The sequence below is a fragment of the Phoca vitulina genome, unplaced genomic scaffold, assembly GCF_004348235.1.
Source record: "Phoca vitulina isolate PV1807 unplaced genomic scaffold, GSC_HSeal_1.0 scaffold10, whole genome shotgun sequence".
In the NCBI taxonomy this organism is placed as follows: Eukaryota; Metazoa; Chordata; class Mammalia; order Carnivora; family Phocidae; genus Phoca; species Phoca vitulina.
In genome coordinates this window covers 36,873,650-36,890,040 of record NW_022589713.1, presented here as the reverse complement: position 1 = coordinate 36,890,040, position 16,391 = coordinate 36,873,650, and the positions used below count along the sequence as shown (strand labels likewise).

At 37.6% G+C, this 16,391-nt stretch overlaps 2 protein-coding genes across 2 annotated transcripts in view; both read left to right on the top strand.

Moving 5' to 3' along the window:
* Positions 1-16,391, top strand: part of LOC116635088 (serine/threonine-protein kinase Nek10) — a 132,985-nt gene that overhangs the window by 72,663 nt on the left and 43,931 nt on the right. The window lies entirely within an intron of this gene.
* On the top strand, positions 13,615-14,789 carry LOC116635090 (transcription factor BTF3-like). The gene has a single exon (XM_032408831.1). The coding sequence runs from the start codon at positions 13,817-13,819 to the stop codon at positions 14,201-14,203; it is 387 nt and encodes a 128-aa protein (XP_032264722.1). The 5' UTR covers positions 13,615-13,816; the 3' UTR covers positions 14,204-14,789.

Genomic DNA, 16,391 nt, shown 5'->3' with positions numbered 1-16,391 from the left:
TGTTCTTCTTCACTCATGAACACTTGTGTTACTCTCATGGACTATTAATCGTTCACCAACTATAAGTAAGGATATACATATCTAAATCAGTAGTTTCTAAATTTTTTTTGCTCATGACATTCCATCAGTAAAATATTTTTTGTAATATACTGCCAATGTATATATGCTTACTTATAAATTCTATACCTGTATCACTGTACAATTATTCAATATAAAGTACACAAAGTCTACAAATAAAATATAAAGGGGTGCGCTAAAAAATCAAAATAAAGGTTTCAATACTTTTTCCTGCCCTCCAGTGGATTGCCTTAGGCATTTTGCTTGGAGACCACTTCCCTAAATGTTATTGATGTGAGAGACACATGATAACATTTTAAGGCTGATTCTCTTCGTTTTAGTAGAATCTAATTCTTCATAAAGGCAATTCCAAATGTGCACCTTTACCATCACCACGTGTCTTCAGTAACAACAATTAGATTTACTGTCCAGATTTTTCTAAGAGCATCCTATATTAGCTTAAAATATAAAAAGCAGCTCCAAACAGGAACTCTATAGATAACTTCCAATGCAAAGTTACTTGGAAATATTCCAGGCCAGTGCTTTGTGAAATATAAAATGAGACCAAATAATTGTGAATCTTCACCTTGGACACACATTTGCTTGATCATTTGAAATTAATTATAATTTTGTTTGCCATAAGCTTTCATTTTTTTTCTTTTTTATAAATTAGACTTGTGTTTCCTTAAGAATTTTTCCTATTTATATACCTATAGGTATTTTAATTTATAAGTTAATGAGGATTAATAGAAATCAAATTTATTATACCTATACATTATTAAATAGGAATGAACAGATTTGTTTTGTTTTGTGTTGATATATGATGCCTTTGATGGCTATTCAGGCCACGTTTCTGAGTAATAGCTAACCTTGCATTTTATTTTCTTACTAAGATCAGCTGTAATCATTTCCTTGGTTACATTTAATACATTGAGGTTAATCTTTTATTGTAGTAGCTTGATTTCTTTTCTATCTAAGGTTATTAAATTTTATATTTATCTTCTGTAATCAGTACTGCATATCAAAATAGTTTACAAAATAAAATAGTCCTAAAAATCTTTTTTTTTTTTTTTTTAAAGATTTTATTTATTTATTTGAGAGAGAGAATGAGAGAGAGAGAGCATGAGAGTGGGGAGGGTCAGAGGGAGAAGCAGACTCCCTGCCGAGCAGGGAGCCCGATGCGGGACTCGATCCAGGGACTCCAGGATCATGACCTGAGCCGAAGGCAGTCGCTTAACCAACTGAGCCACCCAGGCGCCCGTCCTAAAAAATCTTATAAAGAAACACAACTCTTTGCAATCCCCAGTTCTCTGTTTTCTGAAAAATTTAATTCTCTTTAGCTTCTTCTGGCATTTGATTTTCCATTGTGATAGTTGAGGATTTAGTTTTCTTATTTTTTCTTCTTCCCCATCTACCATCCTGCCAATATAGTTATTGCACAATTTGGAGTTAAATTAATATTTAATATTTACGTTATTATTACTGTATAACTCTTGTTCAATGTTGATCACCTTTCCTTTCTCGTAGACCTTTCTATTTTTCTTGGAGCTAATAATTGCCTTCTTTTTTGTTTGTTTTCTTAATTTTCTATGTAGGTATTATTTCTTCTTCCCAAGTCTTCCAAAAAGATTATAAAAGCCCTCTCTGTACATTTCCATGTGGTCAAACATGGCAGTTACTTTCAATTTTGTTTTCCTGGACATCCAGCTGCTTGCTGCAATGTAGACTGGATTTTAATTTAGGTCTGCTGCATGGCCATTGTCCTGGAACTTACATTTGCTTCTTTTCTAATTGGAGTCTTTTTTATGTTCTGTGATTTCCCCTTTCTTTTTTCTTTCTTTCTTTTTTTCCTTCTTTTTCCTTCCTTCCCTTCTCTCTTTCTTCCTTTCTTTCTCCCTTTTTCTTACTTTCTTTTGTTCTTTAGTTCTTTCTTGCTCCCTCCCCCCCTTCCTCCTCCTCCTTTCTTTCTTTCTTCCTTCCTTCCTTCCTAGTTTTCATTTAAATTCCAGTTAGTTAACTTACAGTGTAATATTAGTTTCAGGTGTAGAATTTAGTGATTCATCACTTACACACTCTTCTTTTTTAACTCTCCTGCTGTGCTGAAGTGTATCTTCTAGTACTTTCCTTAAAAAGAATGTTCTGAATCTTACAATTTTTGGATGCTTGTGTGTCACAAAATATTTATAGGAGACTTTGTACTCTATTGGGTGGGTGTAGTATTCTCAGATAAAAGTCATTATCCTTTCAAATTTGAAGGCATTACTTCAGTCTTCTGGTATCCAGTTTTGCTGTTTGGAAAGCCAATGCTATTTTGATTCCCATTACTTGATATATGAGCTCTTTTATTTATCTAGAAAATTTTAGGTTCTCTTCATCCACAGCTTTGGGTGGGTCTCTTCATTCAGTGTATTTGGAACTAGGTGTGTACTTCAATACTGGAAGCTAAAACTTCAGTCTTGGGAAATTTTCCTGCCTTATTTTTCTCCCTTCTTTACTTTCTAGAATTCCCATTAGTCTTGGATCTATATGCTAAATAATATCCTAATTTAAAAATAATTATTCTCTTAGTTTTCAGCTCTCTTTGTTCTACTTCAGTTATTTCTTCAACTTAATTTTCTAGTGCTTCTATTGAATATTTAATTTTGATTTTCACATTTTTTAATTTCCCCTTTTATCTTGTTCTTTATTTCATTTTCATGGAATCCTGATTTTATTCTCTCTCAAGGTAATGTAGACTTTTCTTTTCAGCACCCTGCATTGTTTCTGTATCTTCTGGTTCCATCCCCCACCCCCCCCACCCCCACCACCAATCTCTCTTTCCTAATGGAGACTTTTCTCAAATGTCTATTGATCCTGGGCTGACAAAGACACTAAATAAGCTGTTGGAAGCTCTGTGGGTTCCAGCTAAGGCTGCCATCTGTAAACTTCATTAGAGCACAATGACATTTTTCTTTGGAAACCCCCAAAGTTTTTACCTAAACTTTTTCCAGAGAATGCATCTCCAGTATCTTGACTGAGGCAATGTCTATCTGTTGCTGTCATTTGGGGAGTGGTGTGGACAAAGGGGCCTCAGGTAGTTATGTTCAGTTGATAGGTTTTCCCTGAATTCCCATGGGTTCACCCACATTCTGCTTTGTTTCTTTCTGGTTCAGTCAGTGTCTCTGGAAAATAAATCTCTCTTTTTCTGCTAGTGGCAAGGGGAACTCAATAACTGAGGAGTGTCATATGTGAATGTGGGGAGGGACCTGTGGACTTGATCTTAACTCTGTCTTTTGAGATTTTTTTAACTTCACTTATCCGTGTGTGGCACACTGGGCTCTGCAGGGTGAATGGGCTCCCTTTTGGCCGTCTTATTCTCAGACTCATGGTTTGGGACTTCTGCTCGGTACATTCTCCAACTATTTTCCATCTTACAAAAATTCACTGGAATATCTTATCCTCTGTTGTCACCAAGCCCATTCTCATTGTCCTTGTGAGTTAGTAATTTATATAGAAAATTGATTTCCCTTCATTTTAGCAAGATTTTGAGAGCTAGAAGACATACACACATGTGATCAATCTACCTTTTTTTTTTTTTTTTTAAAGATTTTATCTATTTATTTGTCAGAGAGAGCACAAGCAGGGGGAGTGGCAGGCAAAGGGAGAAGTAGGCTCCCTGCTGAGCAAGGACCCCAGTGTGGGACTCACTCCCAGGACCCTGAGATCATGACCTGAGCCAACGGCAGACTGAACCACCCAGTGTCCTGATCAATCTACCTTTTAAACCCAAATGGGCAGTACATTATTAAGTCTATACATTATATATGACAAAATATTCCACTTTCATTTTTACTCTAACTTAAAAAATATATATTTTTTTCTTTTTTTAAATTTTATTTTATTATGTTATGTTAGTCACCATACATCATTAGTTTTTGATGTAGTGTTCCATGATTCATTGTTTTCGTATAACACCCAGTGCTCCAAATTATAAAAGACTCTCTAGAAAAAAAGTTATTTTGTTTACAAGGATAAATAAACTTTTATTTTGCTTTTCTCTTTCCTGCTCCTCATCACCATTCTGCCCAACCTTTTTCTTATTAATATTTATTAGACTTGTACTTAAATGTTATTACCTAAAAATTATATTCAACTTTCAAAACTTTTTAGCATTAAATGAGGCAATATTTTTCTAGTTTCAGATAAAGAATCAGTGATATACCTCAGAACAGAATCTTATCCTAATCTAGTTTCTTTCCATTAAAGCAATTACATGGACAGGGTGTTGATGTGTTATTGTCATTTTCAATGAGTATAAAATGATTTTATGACTAAAAAGATAATCCAAAGAGACTTGATAACACTATTTTAAAGATATTTTAAATGTAATAGTGATGAAAATATTTTTCGGTGTCTATCAATATTGGTATAAATGTGGACTTCAGAGACTCTTATTTTTATGACAGGTATGGTTAAATTAAAATCTTATAGCATTAATTTGAAGCCAAATTTAGAAGATGCCCATATTTTGGGAGGTTGAAACAAAACTGCAATTCATAGAGCCTATAAAAATAGGCTACAGTTGGGCACCTGGGTGGCTCAGTTGGTTAAGCGACTGCCTTCGGTTCAGGTCATGATCCTGGAGTCCCTGGATCGAGTCCCGCATCAGGCTCCCTGCTCGGCAGGGAGTCTACTTCTCCCTCTGACCCTCCCCCCTCTCATGTGCTCTCTCTCTCATTCTCTCTCTCTCAAATAAATAAATAAACTCTTTAAAAAAAAATAGGCTGCGGTGTATGTGAAATCATGTCACCACAAAGGGGCAGCCTTGTCATATTTTATTTTTCTCTTCTCTTGTGCTAGAAGGCTTTACTCCCAGGAAAGAAACATGGCATCGACAAGTGATGTTTAAGATGCATGAGACAAAATGTACTGAAAATGTAACCAGACAAAAAAGCTTTAGAAAAATCAAAATTTCCCTCTTCTTCTCTTTTTCTTAATGTAGATGAATTAGATGTTTTAAAATTGAGGTTGGTGTGCAATTATTTATAGTAAGCACACTAGCTGGGAATTTGCCTTCATGAGGCAGCAGAATAGAGAGTACTAACTTTATATTAATATACTAATATTTAGGTATGTGTGATTTTACAAATGGTATCTAATTTTAATGTCTAAATATATTTCCATTTAAAAGACTGTATATTTTAATGTCTTGTTCTGTGAAACATGTCCAGGTCTTGCCTCTGCACTTATTTTCAACCTTGGATGCCACGCACCTCACTCAGGTGCCACGCACCTGACCTAAGCAAAGCACAGTCAAGGTCGGCTCTAAGTGCTGCCGCCTGTCAAGTAAGACCTACACTGTGCCATCCCATTATAGAATGGCTCTGAAGTAGGGGATGTGCTGATAATGAACTTGCTCGCAGATCCACCATTTCATATTTCTTGACCTTTTCAAATACCCACATTTTAATGTAAGCCTCTCATGCTCCCATTTTCTCCCCTGATCCCAAATTAAAAAAAAAAAAAGAAAGAAAGAAAAGAAAAGAAAAAGGAAAAAACAAAACTCAATCAACTATGGTAATAGATTTCAGACATGGGCTTTAGTGCATGACTCAAGAGGTCACATGTTCATTCTGCAACCAAACAGGCTGTGCACATTTCTACATGTTTCTCAAATGATATTTGGCTGTTGCTACTGGTAATAACAAGAAAAAAATACTTGATTCAGTGGAATATTTATCAAAGACTCAAGTGCTTATCAAATGCCATCATATGCCAGGCATGTCGGGGTGGATATTAGATGAAAGCCATGTCCTCTGTCCCTTGAAATCTCAGTCTTATGGGGAAGACTTGGAGTTCTTCACTCAGCAGTTAACTCCTGAGCTACTACATCCAGCAATGGACAAGACAAGTATGACAGACGTGGTCACTATCTTCATGGAGCTTCTAGTTGTATTACAGGGTGATAAAGACTAGAAAGTTGTCTATGCAAAATATTATTATATTAGTTGGGGTAGGTCAGGTTATGCTGCAGTAATAAGTGACCTGAAAGTTTCAGTAGCTTAAAACAGTGGCAAACCACAGCCTGTGGGACAAATCCAGCTGTGGCCTGTTTTTGTATGTCCTGTGAGCTAATGATGGCTTTTATTTTTTTAGATAGTTGTTAAAAAAAAAAAAAGAATATGTGACAAAGATCACATGTGGCTCTTGAAGCCTTAACTATTTATTATCTGGCCATTTACAGAAAAACTTTATCCTTGGGGCACCTGGCTGGCTCAGTTGGAAGAGCATGCCATTCTTGATCTCGGGGTCCTGAGTTTCAGCTCCATGTTGGGTGTAGAGAGTACTTAAAATAAATAAACTGAAAGTTATAACCCACTATATATTTAAAAAAAGAAAAGAAAACATTTGCCTACCCTGGCTTAAAACAGCAAGGTTTCTCTCTTAGCTCATACTGTGTGGGCAATGTAGGTCACTAAGGGTGCTGTGCTCAGAGACCCAGGCTGGCTCCTACACACCTGCTTCAACATTGCAGAGGCAGGAAAGAGAAAGCATGGAACCATACCTCAGCTCTTAAAACTTTCCAGACTTCATGGGTGAAAGCAAGTCAAGTTTAAAAGGGTGAAGATGTGTTTCTCCTCCCCAAAGAAGATAGTCTATCACAACTCTCAGGCACAGGGGAAAATGTGATTGACTCTCTTTGTGGGGTTTTCAGGTTGAGCAGGAAAGCTTCCAGGCATGGAGTACAGCAATACAGAAGAAGGTTAGAGACCCGAAGCGCTACAGTGTGCCTACGCACTGGCATGATATTCAATGTGTCAAGACAATAGAGATTTTGGTGAGTAAGGAGCTTAGGCATTGATGTTTGGCCAGAGACTTATCTTTAGAAATTTCCAGACTGGAAATTATGTGATCAGATACAGGATGTGGAAGATAATTGTAATGGCAGGTGAGGGGTACCATAAGGAAAGACTTGAGACATCCCCAGTTTAGGAGATATATCAGTTAAGATCTGTTCAGATGCAAAAAGCCAGACTAACAATGGCTTATTGCCATAAGGACATGTAATTATCTCATAACAAGAGGTCTGGAGGTGAGCAGTTCTAGTGCTGGTTTAACAATTCAAGGAGGTCAACCATGATCTAGGCATTTCTGTCTTTTCTCTCCATTATCCTCAGCAGATTAGCCAGAGCTCTAGGCATCATTACCAAACTCAGACAGGAAGTAGGATGGCAGCTAGGTTAAAAGAAATTCTGTTCTTCAAATGGCTATTTCCTTTTATCATTAAAGAAAATCTTTTGCAGGGGGATCCCATTATATGTCTTACATTCTGTTGGCCAAAGCCAAGTTATGTTAGCACCCCCAGCTATAAGGGAGACTGTTTAGGTGAGCTTTCAGCCTCTATAGTTGGAAATAAGAAAGGGGAAAAGGGGTAGCTAATGGCCTTTTGAGAGCTAGTCAACAGTATTTGCCGCCAAAGACTCTTGCAATTGTCCAGGAAAGATGTAATGTGGGCTTTACCTATGGCAGCAGCAGAAGAGGGTACAGCGGAAGGTTTAGATTCAGCAGTTACTTAAAAGATTTTGTGCCTAGTTAGAGGTGTGAGAACAGTGAGAAAGAGTCTGAGTTTGTGAAGATTGTGACACCAGAGAATTGGGTGAGGGGATTTAAGGCGTAAGGTTTTGGACATACTGCTTTAGAAATCTGATCATATCCTTTCCTGGTTAAAGTCCTTTAGGTAGCTCCCTATGACATTCCTTAGGGCACCCAGAGTCCTTCCTTCATGATCTCACCTTTGCTCTTTGCTCTAGCCTCATGGGACAAATTGCTGCTTCCTGAACAGACCAGGCTGTGGTCCTATATCTCTGTGCCTTCCAACGTAGTGCTCTCTCTGCCTGGAATGTCCTCTGCTACTCAATTCAAATGCCATTCCTCCAGGTGGCATCTTTGATGTCCACATCTGATAGGTTCCATTTCTGGGCTCCTTCAGTATACCAGGCTTGCCTTTCTCAGCATATAGGGCAATTGCCATTCTCTCCTTGAGGTAAAGGAAACTGGTTTTCTTGGCTTTCTTTCTTGGAAAGCACTTTATAATATTTATTGACTAAATGGGCAGATGAATGAATGAATGAACAAATGAACTAAAACACACCCAGGTAGAAATATTTAGAAGCCAGTTACAAATAAAAAATAATGATTAGGGAAGATACTTGGGTTTGAGATCTTGATCTGACAGCTAAGATTTTGTGGGAAGAGTGTTTAATATAAGAGGAATTGAGGATTAAAGTGAAAATCCAGTGCATACAAGGGGAAAGTTACAAGCAGTTCCCACTGGCATCGCAGCAAATACTATAACCCAAAGTATGAAAGGAAAAAGTTTACTTTCTTGAGTGCCAACAAAGTTTGAGAAATCAAATTAGACCTCTCTTGTATTGCTAGAATCTTGGCATTTTCATTGCTTTCTAGAGGATTAGAGGATTTTAATTGTTATTGTTTAGCTCAATTGCTGCTGAGAAATCTGTGTCATAACAGGAAAAATGAATTAGTGTTACACTTCTGATAGGGAAGTCAGAGTCCTTATATGCATATTATCTCATATGCCTCTAAAATCTCCTGGCTAAATAGGCACATAATGAGTCTGTAGCTTTTGTAGGTCTCTTGACCTTTCTTTGAACCTGTTGTGTTGTTTACTTTTCATTAACCAGATATAGTATCTATTTGGGTCTAAGCCAACCCAGAGCTTTGAGTGTTCTTAAAAGACTACAGAATATTGAGTCACTTGTATTGCATACCCTCATATAGCATCTGTGTGGTAAGGGTAGCCACACAATTTCTAGAATTTTTCTCAGTCAACAAATTGCCTTCATGTCACTAGGAAAGCAAGAATATTTTCTGTCAAGCCCACCAGTTTCCTTATATTGCTATTAGGTCATGTGAAATAAGGAAATATTGAAGCGAAATTCAGTCAAATCTAATTTCTAAAAAATTTTCTAAAATTCTCACACCGCCACCGGGTCAATCTGCAATTCTGAGATTTGAATAGCAGTTGGCTTCCATGAAAAGATGAGAATGGCAGTCCCAAGAAAGTCCGAGCAGAACGTCCTGAAAGTGCTGATCTTGACCAAATGATTGTTATGCTCTCCTGGTGGGACGGACTCACCATAATTGACTGCATAAGTGAATAAGGAGGCCTTGAATCTTTACCATCTTAGGAAAAAATTGGAACTAAAATCTTTCCAATGTTGGGTTTATAAGACCTATAAAAACACCAAAAGACCAAGGATAATAAAGTTTATTTTAGTGTATGTTGTCATATGGGCATATTGGGTTATCATTTAGTTCTCTGAGAAATTTTTAATGTAAAGGGTAGAATCTGATGTGTTCTGGACATGTTATTTTCATTCTGTGAGTTTTCCCAAAGTGTGCTCTGAAACAGCATGGTGAGTGGGTGGGAGTGCCTATTTTTACACAGACTAATTCAACAGTGCATGGTACTACACATTTGATCAGTCTGCCCAGCCTCCTAAGTGTACTGAAGCCACTGGAGCCTTTTGGACTCTATAATCATGCCATAAACAGTGTCTGTGTGTGTGTGTGTGTGTGTGTGAGAGAGAGAGAGAGAGAGAGAGAGAGAGAGAGAATGAGAAAGAGCAAGAGCCTGACTTCCTGTTTTTATAAGAATCTGACCCTTAGCACTCCTACTTAATATTAGAACCCCGTGCTTTTTTAATTTATTTTTTTAAAAGATTTTATTTATTTATTTAATTGACAGAGAGAGAGAGGGAGACAGCGAGAGAGGGAATATAAGCAGGGGGAGTGGGAGAGGGAGAAGCAGGCTCCCCGCGGAGCAGGGAGCCCGATGCGGGGCTCAATCCCAGGACCCTGGGATCATGACCTGATCTGAAGGCAGACACTTAACGACTGAGCCACCCAGGCACCCCAGAACCACGTGTTTAAAGTTTCATTCATTATTCCAAGTAACAGTAACCAGCCCACTTTGGAAAATGATTTTAGAAGAGCCCATATTTAGTAAGGACATTGGTTTCCCCAAGAATCTAGTCTACTGATAGATGTCCTAGAAATGATGTTTGTGTACTAAAGATATGGAGTTACCTAGAATTCAGGAAGTACTTTTATATCAGGTGTTGAATTTTTCATCCTACAACTCTTTGTTATAATAATTACATCAATAAAAATCAATCAAATAATGATGCTGTTGAGAAAGAAAAATGCTTTTACTCTCTCTCATCCAGGGAAGAGCCTGCACTGGGGAAGGAAGCTTTGGAAGAGTGGGTGGCACAATGGAAGAGCTCACATTAAGAATTTGAGTGGCCTTCAGAGGAGGAAGTGCCAATGAGGCAGGGGTTTGTTGAGCATCTTTTCGAGAACTCCTTTTCCCCCCACAGAGCCCTGCATGGAGAGGATGTTACTGATGATCTTGTCACTGTGGAAGTTGGAGGTTGGCCTTCATTTACTGAGGCAGAAGGAAAGAGAAGAGAGGTAGATGGGCGAGTTTGCAAGGTGGACATCTTTCTGAACTATTATACAGTTGTGTTCAAGTAGATGCCTTTGTCATTGTGTGGCACTATAGAGATTTCAACTGATCATTTCCTGAAATTTCACAGTCATTCATGGTTTTTATTTTACTCAGGGAAGACGTTTTTATCATGGTGAAAATTTTAGCTGTGCTTTGAAGGAAAGGAGTAACTACCCATAGCTACATCTCTTAAGCACTTACTGTGGGATGAAAATTACATGTTCATTACCTCATCCAATATCTGAGACACCTTCCCATCCTCACAGATAATGAAAAGAGTTAGAGAGGTTAGAAAACTCGCTTAAATCACCCAGCTAATAGGTTGAAAGTGCCAGGGATGAACTATATCTGGCTCTAGTGTTCATCGCTTCATCAACTCTCTTTATAGTATTCCCCCAGAAAGATCAATTTGGGTAAAGAAAAAGGCATCCTTGAGGCATGGGGTGCTCATAATCAAGTATTGTGTTGCATGAATTGGATGAATCCAATAGTTTTGTTGAGGTGGACATTTTAATTTGGGCCATATTGACAGGGATCAGTCGTCTGAACATGGCCTGCAGGGTCTTGCATCATCTGGCCATGCCCCTGATTGTCTACCCTCCAGCCAACCTAGCCTTTTTTCAGTTCTTCAGTTGACCATGCTCCCTTGATCACAGGACCTTCTCTCAGTTCCTTAATGGATCATGTTTCCTTGATCACAGGACCTTTGCACATGCAGGTTCCTCTGCTGGATGTCTCTTTTCCACTTTCTCTTCTTACCTAGTTAACTCCTGTCTTCTGTTACATATTCCCTCAATCACCATTTTGTCACAGATTTTCCTGATCTGCTATGTTTGCTATGTTACTCCCTCATAGTATCATAGATCTACCTGATCTTTAGTGATCTTATCACAATTATAAATTTATATATGTGATGCTTTGTTTAATGTGTATCTCTACCATTGGTTTCTATGGACTATGTCAATATGGATAGTTTCTGATCTGGTTATTGGAGAAATGGATGAATCAGTGAGTAAATGGACAGTATTGAAGGCATAGGGCTGCTGGAAACTTTATAGATAATAGCAGTCAGGAGACATTCTGGCACTTATATGGGGGCTTGCTGTGATGAAGACAGGAGTTGGTAGATTATTCCATTGTTAAATACCCTGTGGAATGGATTAGAAGAAGTTTTCTGATGAGATGCACCTAGGTTCTTGCAGGAAAAGGGAGGGCTTGGGCTCCTGGCACATTTAAACTGTGGTCACAGAATCAAAAGAAAGATTCAGATACAAGAGCTGAGGAGTTAATGAACATAGGAGCAAGAGAGAAGAGGCAGAGATTTCCAGCCCAGAAAATGGGGAAGATGAGATGCCTTCTGCTGCTTGGGGTATCCCGGATGACTGTGAATGATGAGCTCAGTCTGGGGTGCGAAGGGCCACGTATGAATGAATTGGCATGGCTTTGAATTTGGGAGCTACTGACACAGGTGGTGGATGAAAGCACCCTATGGAGAGGGATAGAAATACCTCATAGCCCTTTGCAAAAGATAAGTTTCATAGGCTCTTTTTGAGAAAACAGAGTAGTTAAGTTATGGATCCAATGTCACATAGATAGTAAACGACAGAGCAAAAATCTAGGCACTCAACCAGAGACCACACACATTTTCCATCTGAAAGTTGACAGCTATAGGCTGTAGCATAAACAGGCTACAGTTTTAGCATTTCCTGTATCATTCATTCTATCAAAGGAGAGATTTTTTTTACTGATTTTTTTTGGGTATACATTGCTATATGTAAAATGTCATCTGTTGTCATTTTGAATTTCTATAATAGCACATGAATGCTTTTATGACCGCAGTTTCTGAAATAAATCCTTTACCTCTGCTCCAAATATGATCACAAATGTAGAAAGAGTAATAGAAACATTACCACTACTACCAAAATCTTCCAACTGGCCAAACAATATTAGCTTTTGTTCTCTTTATGAATACTTTTCAACTATCTCTGTTTTTGCAGACATCTATCTGAGTTTCTGCCATTATCCACATTACATAGAGTGAGTAGAACCATTGTGAGTACCACTCCTTAGTTTTTGCCTTTCAAAATCAATGGCATTTTTATAAAAATGAGATAATTTCTATGTAGCACTAAAACTAAAAGTCAAAGGATTATTTTAGATTCGAAGTACATGAAGTCTATGTGCTAAAATTATAATGAGCTCCTAAAAATATTGATATGCTATACTATTTCTACTAATTTTCTCCAATACACACGATGGAGGAATAGGAAGATTAAAGCAAGCCATCTAACTTATGAATAGTCCTTTTTTTTTTTAAAGATTTGTTTATTCATTTGAGAGAGAGAGAGTGTGAGCGGAGGAGGAGGGATAAAGGGAGAGGGTGAGAGAAAATCTCAAGCAGACTTCCTGCTGAGCATGGAGCCCAATGTGGGGCACGATCCCAGGACTCTGAGATCATGACCTGAGCTGAAATCAAGAGTCAGATGCTTAACCGACTGAGCCACCCAGGCACCCCTAACTTGTGAATAATCTTAAAAACACTTTGTAAAGCTTAGCCATCTACTGTTTCTCATTACTCCTACTGGACTGAGAGGATAGATAGATAGATAGATAGATAGATAGATAGATAGATGATAGATATGCATATACATTTGACCCTTGAACAACATGGGTTTGAACCGCACTGGTCCATTCATACATGGATTTTTTTCAGTAAATGCAGTTCAGTGTTGTAAGTGTATTTTTTCTTCCTTATGATTTTCTTAATAACATTTTTTTGTCTACCTTTATTGTAAGAATACAGTATATAATACATATAGTGTACAAAGTATGTGTTAGTTGGCTGTTTATGTTACAAGGCTTCTGGTCCACAGTTGTCTATTAATAATTAAGTTTTGGGAGAATCAAAGTTATACATGGATTTCTGACTGTGCTGGGCGTTTGCACCCCTAACCCTCACATTGTTCAAGGGTCAACTATGTATCTATATATTTATCAAAAGATATAACTCTGTCAATATACAGTGATAACACAAAGTATGGATCTTGCATACTAGTTAGGAGTGAATAGACCCTAAATACATAAATGAATATTAAACAAAAATAGAACGCTAGTCCCCTCATGGTCCCATTTCTGCTCCAACAAGATCAAACTATCATGAACCAGGAAAAACTCACCAAACTGCCAGCCCAAGTGTGCATTGGTGGGAAAGGAACTGCTTCCTGAAAGAAGGTGGTTCATAGAATGGCTACAGCAGATGATAAAAAGCTTCAGTTCTCCTTAAAGAAGTTAGGGGTAAACAACAGCTCTAATATTGAAAAAGTGAATATGCTCACAAACCAAGAAACAGAAATCCACTTTCACAACCCAAAAGTTCGGGAAGCCCTGGCGGCGAGCACTTTCTCCATTACAGGCCATGCTGAGACAAAGCAGCTGACAGAAATGCTACCCAGGATCTTAAACCAACTTGGTGCAGACAGTCTGACTAGTTTAAGAAGACTGGCTGAAGCTCTGCCCACACAATCTGTGGATGGAAAAGCACCACTTGTTACCAGAGAGGAGGAGGATGATGAAGTTCCAGATCTTGTAGAGGATTTTGATGAGGCTTCCAAGAATGAAGTAAACCAATGAATTGAGCCAACTTCTGAAGAAGATAAAACTCGAAGAAGTTACTGGGGGCTGCTATTTTATATTATGACTGCTTTTCAAGATTTTGCTCATGGATCTGATAAAATCTAAATCTCTAATATTTTTAAGGCCAAGTCCCTTGGACACTGCAGCTCTTTTCAGTGTTTTCTTAGACACAATTCATTCTTTGTCACTAATTAAGCTGAAGAAACCTGGGAATAAAGTTTGAAACAAGGTTGATAAAGTTCTTTGCCTCGTATATGGCTTTATTTTTTATTTCATTGACACTGATGTGTACAAAGAAAGCAAAGTTGTTTATAGAAAGCTAGTCATGGCATGTAATATGTCTGGTAATCTTTGATGAAATCTGATTAAAGATTTTAAGTGATTTTAAATGGCAGTATAATGTAAAAAAATCAGATAATGAAAGATATGAATCAAATAAATGTAACAGAAGAGTATTAAAGAAAGGGACATATTTATGATAGTATGGTCAAGAAAGACCTTTCTGAAAACCCAGATAATATATGGTCATTTATATACCTGGTAGGAATTTGGCTTTTAATCTTAGTATTTATTAGAAGTCTCTCTAGAATTTTAATTTTGTGAGTGGTGGTCTCTGCTGTTGGTTTTTCCAAGATCATTTTGGCTCTGGTATGGAGAATTATGTTTTGGAGGGAGCGATAGAAGCATGAGTCCTCTTTAGGAGGTATTGTTCGGTAGCCTACGTGAGCGCTCACGGTGTTTTGGACTAAGGTGTTAGCAGTTGTATTAATTTTTCATTACTGTGTAACAAATTGCTGTGAAATTTAGCAGCTGAAGACAACAAACATTTATTTTCTCATCATTTCTGAGGAATCCAGGAGCAGCTTAGCTGGGTGGTTCTGGCTCAGGGTGTCTTATGAGATTTCAGTGAAGCTGTCAGCCTGGGCTGCATCTGAAGCCTTGACTCATACGGCTGGCAGGTAGGCTCTGGAGTTGAGCTGGAGCTGGGCCTCTCATCCTCCAGACTGCTCTTCTCTATCTGGCCTTTTCAGCAGAATAACCTGGACTATTTTACATGGCTTAGGCAAGTATTTCTTAGCTACAACATCAAAACCACAATATATAAAAGAAAAATTAATTGAATTTCATCAAAGCTTAAAACTTCTGTTCTATGGAAGACATTAAGAGAATGAAAAGACAAGCTTCAGACTAGGAGAAAATATTTGCAAATCATATATCTGATGAAGAATTTGTATTCAAAACTCAATCGTAAGGAAACAAACAACTCAATCAAATAATGGGTCAAATTTTGAGCAGGTACGTCATTAAAGAAGATACACAGATGGCAAATAAGTACATGAAAAATGTTCAACACTATTAGTCATTAGGGAAGTACAAATTAGAGCTATACTGAGCTATCACTACATACTTACTAGAATGGCTAATTAAAAAAAACAAACAAAACAAAAACCTGACAACAGGGGACCTGTCTGGCTCAGTTGGTAGACCATGTGACTCTTGATCTCATGGTCATGAGTTCAAGCCCTACCTTGAGCCTAGAGCTTACTAGAGGAAAAAAAAAAATCCTAAATAAATAAATAAATAAATCTGACAACACCAAATGCTGGTGAGGATTTAGAAGCAACTAGAACTCATACATTTCTGGTGAGAAAGCACTGGAAAATATTTTGGTTTGACAGTTTTTAAAAAACTTAAGCATACACTTATTGTATTATCCAGTAATCTCACTCCAATGAATCCCTTAAAAAAGAAATTAAAAATTATGTTTGCAAAGATTTGTATGCAAGTATCGTACTTACTTGGACCTGTAGTACAATCTTGAATAAGAATGGTGAGAGTGGATATTCTTTCCTTGTTTTTTTTTTTTTCTTTTCTTTTCTTTTTGTATCCTTGAGTTAATATTGCCTTGTAATAATTTTTTTTTAAATTTTTTTATTGTTATGTTAATCCCCATACATTACATCATTAGTTTTAGATATAGTGTTCCATGATTCATTGTTTGTGCATAACACCCAGTGCTCCATGCAGAATGTGCCCTCCTCAATACCCATCACCAGGCTAACCCATCCTCCCACCCCCCTCCCCTCCAGAACCCTCAGTTTGTTTTTCAGAGTCCATCATCTCTCATGGTTCGTCTACCCCTCCAATTTCCCCCCCTTCATTCTTCCCCTCCTACTACATTCTT

What these genes read in the sequence shown, in the direction of transcription:
- LOC116635090 (XM_032408831.1), top strand. Translation starts at nt 13,817, where the DNA reads ATGGCTACAGCAGATGATAAAAAGCTTCAGTTCTCCTTAAAGAAGTTA.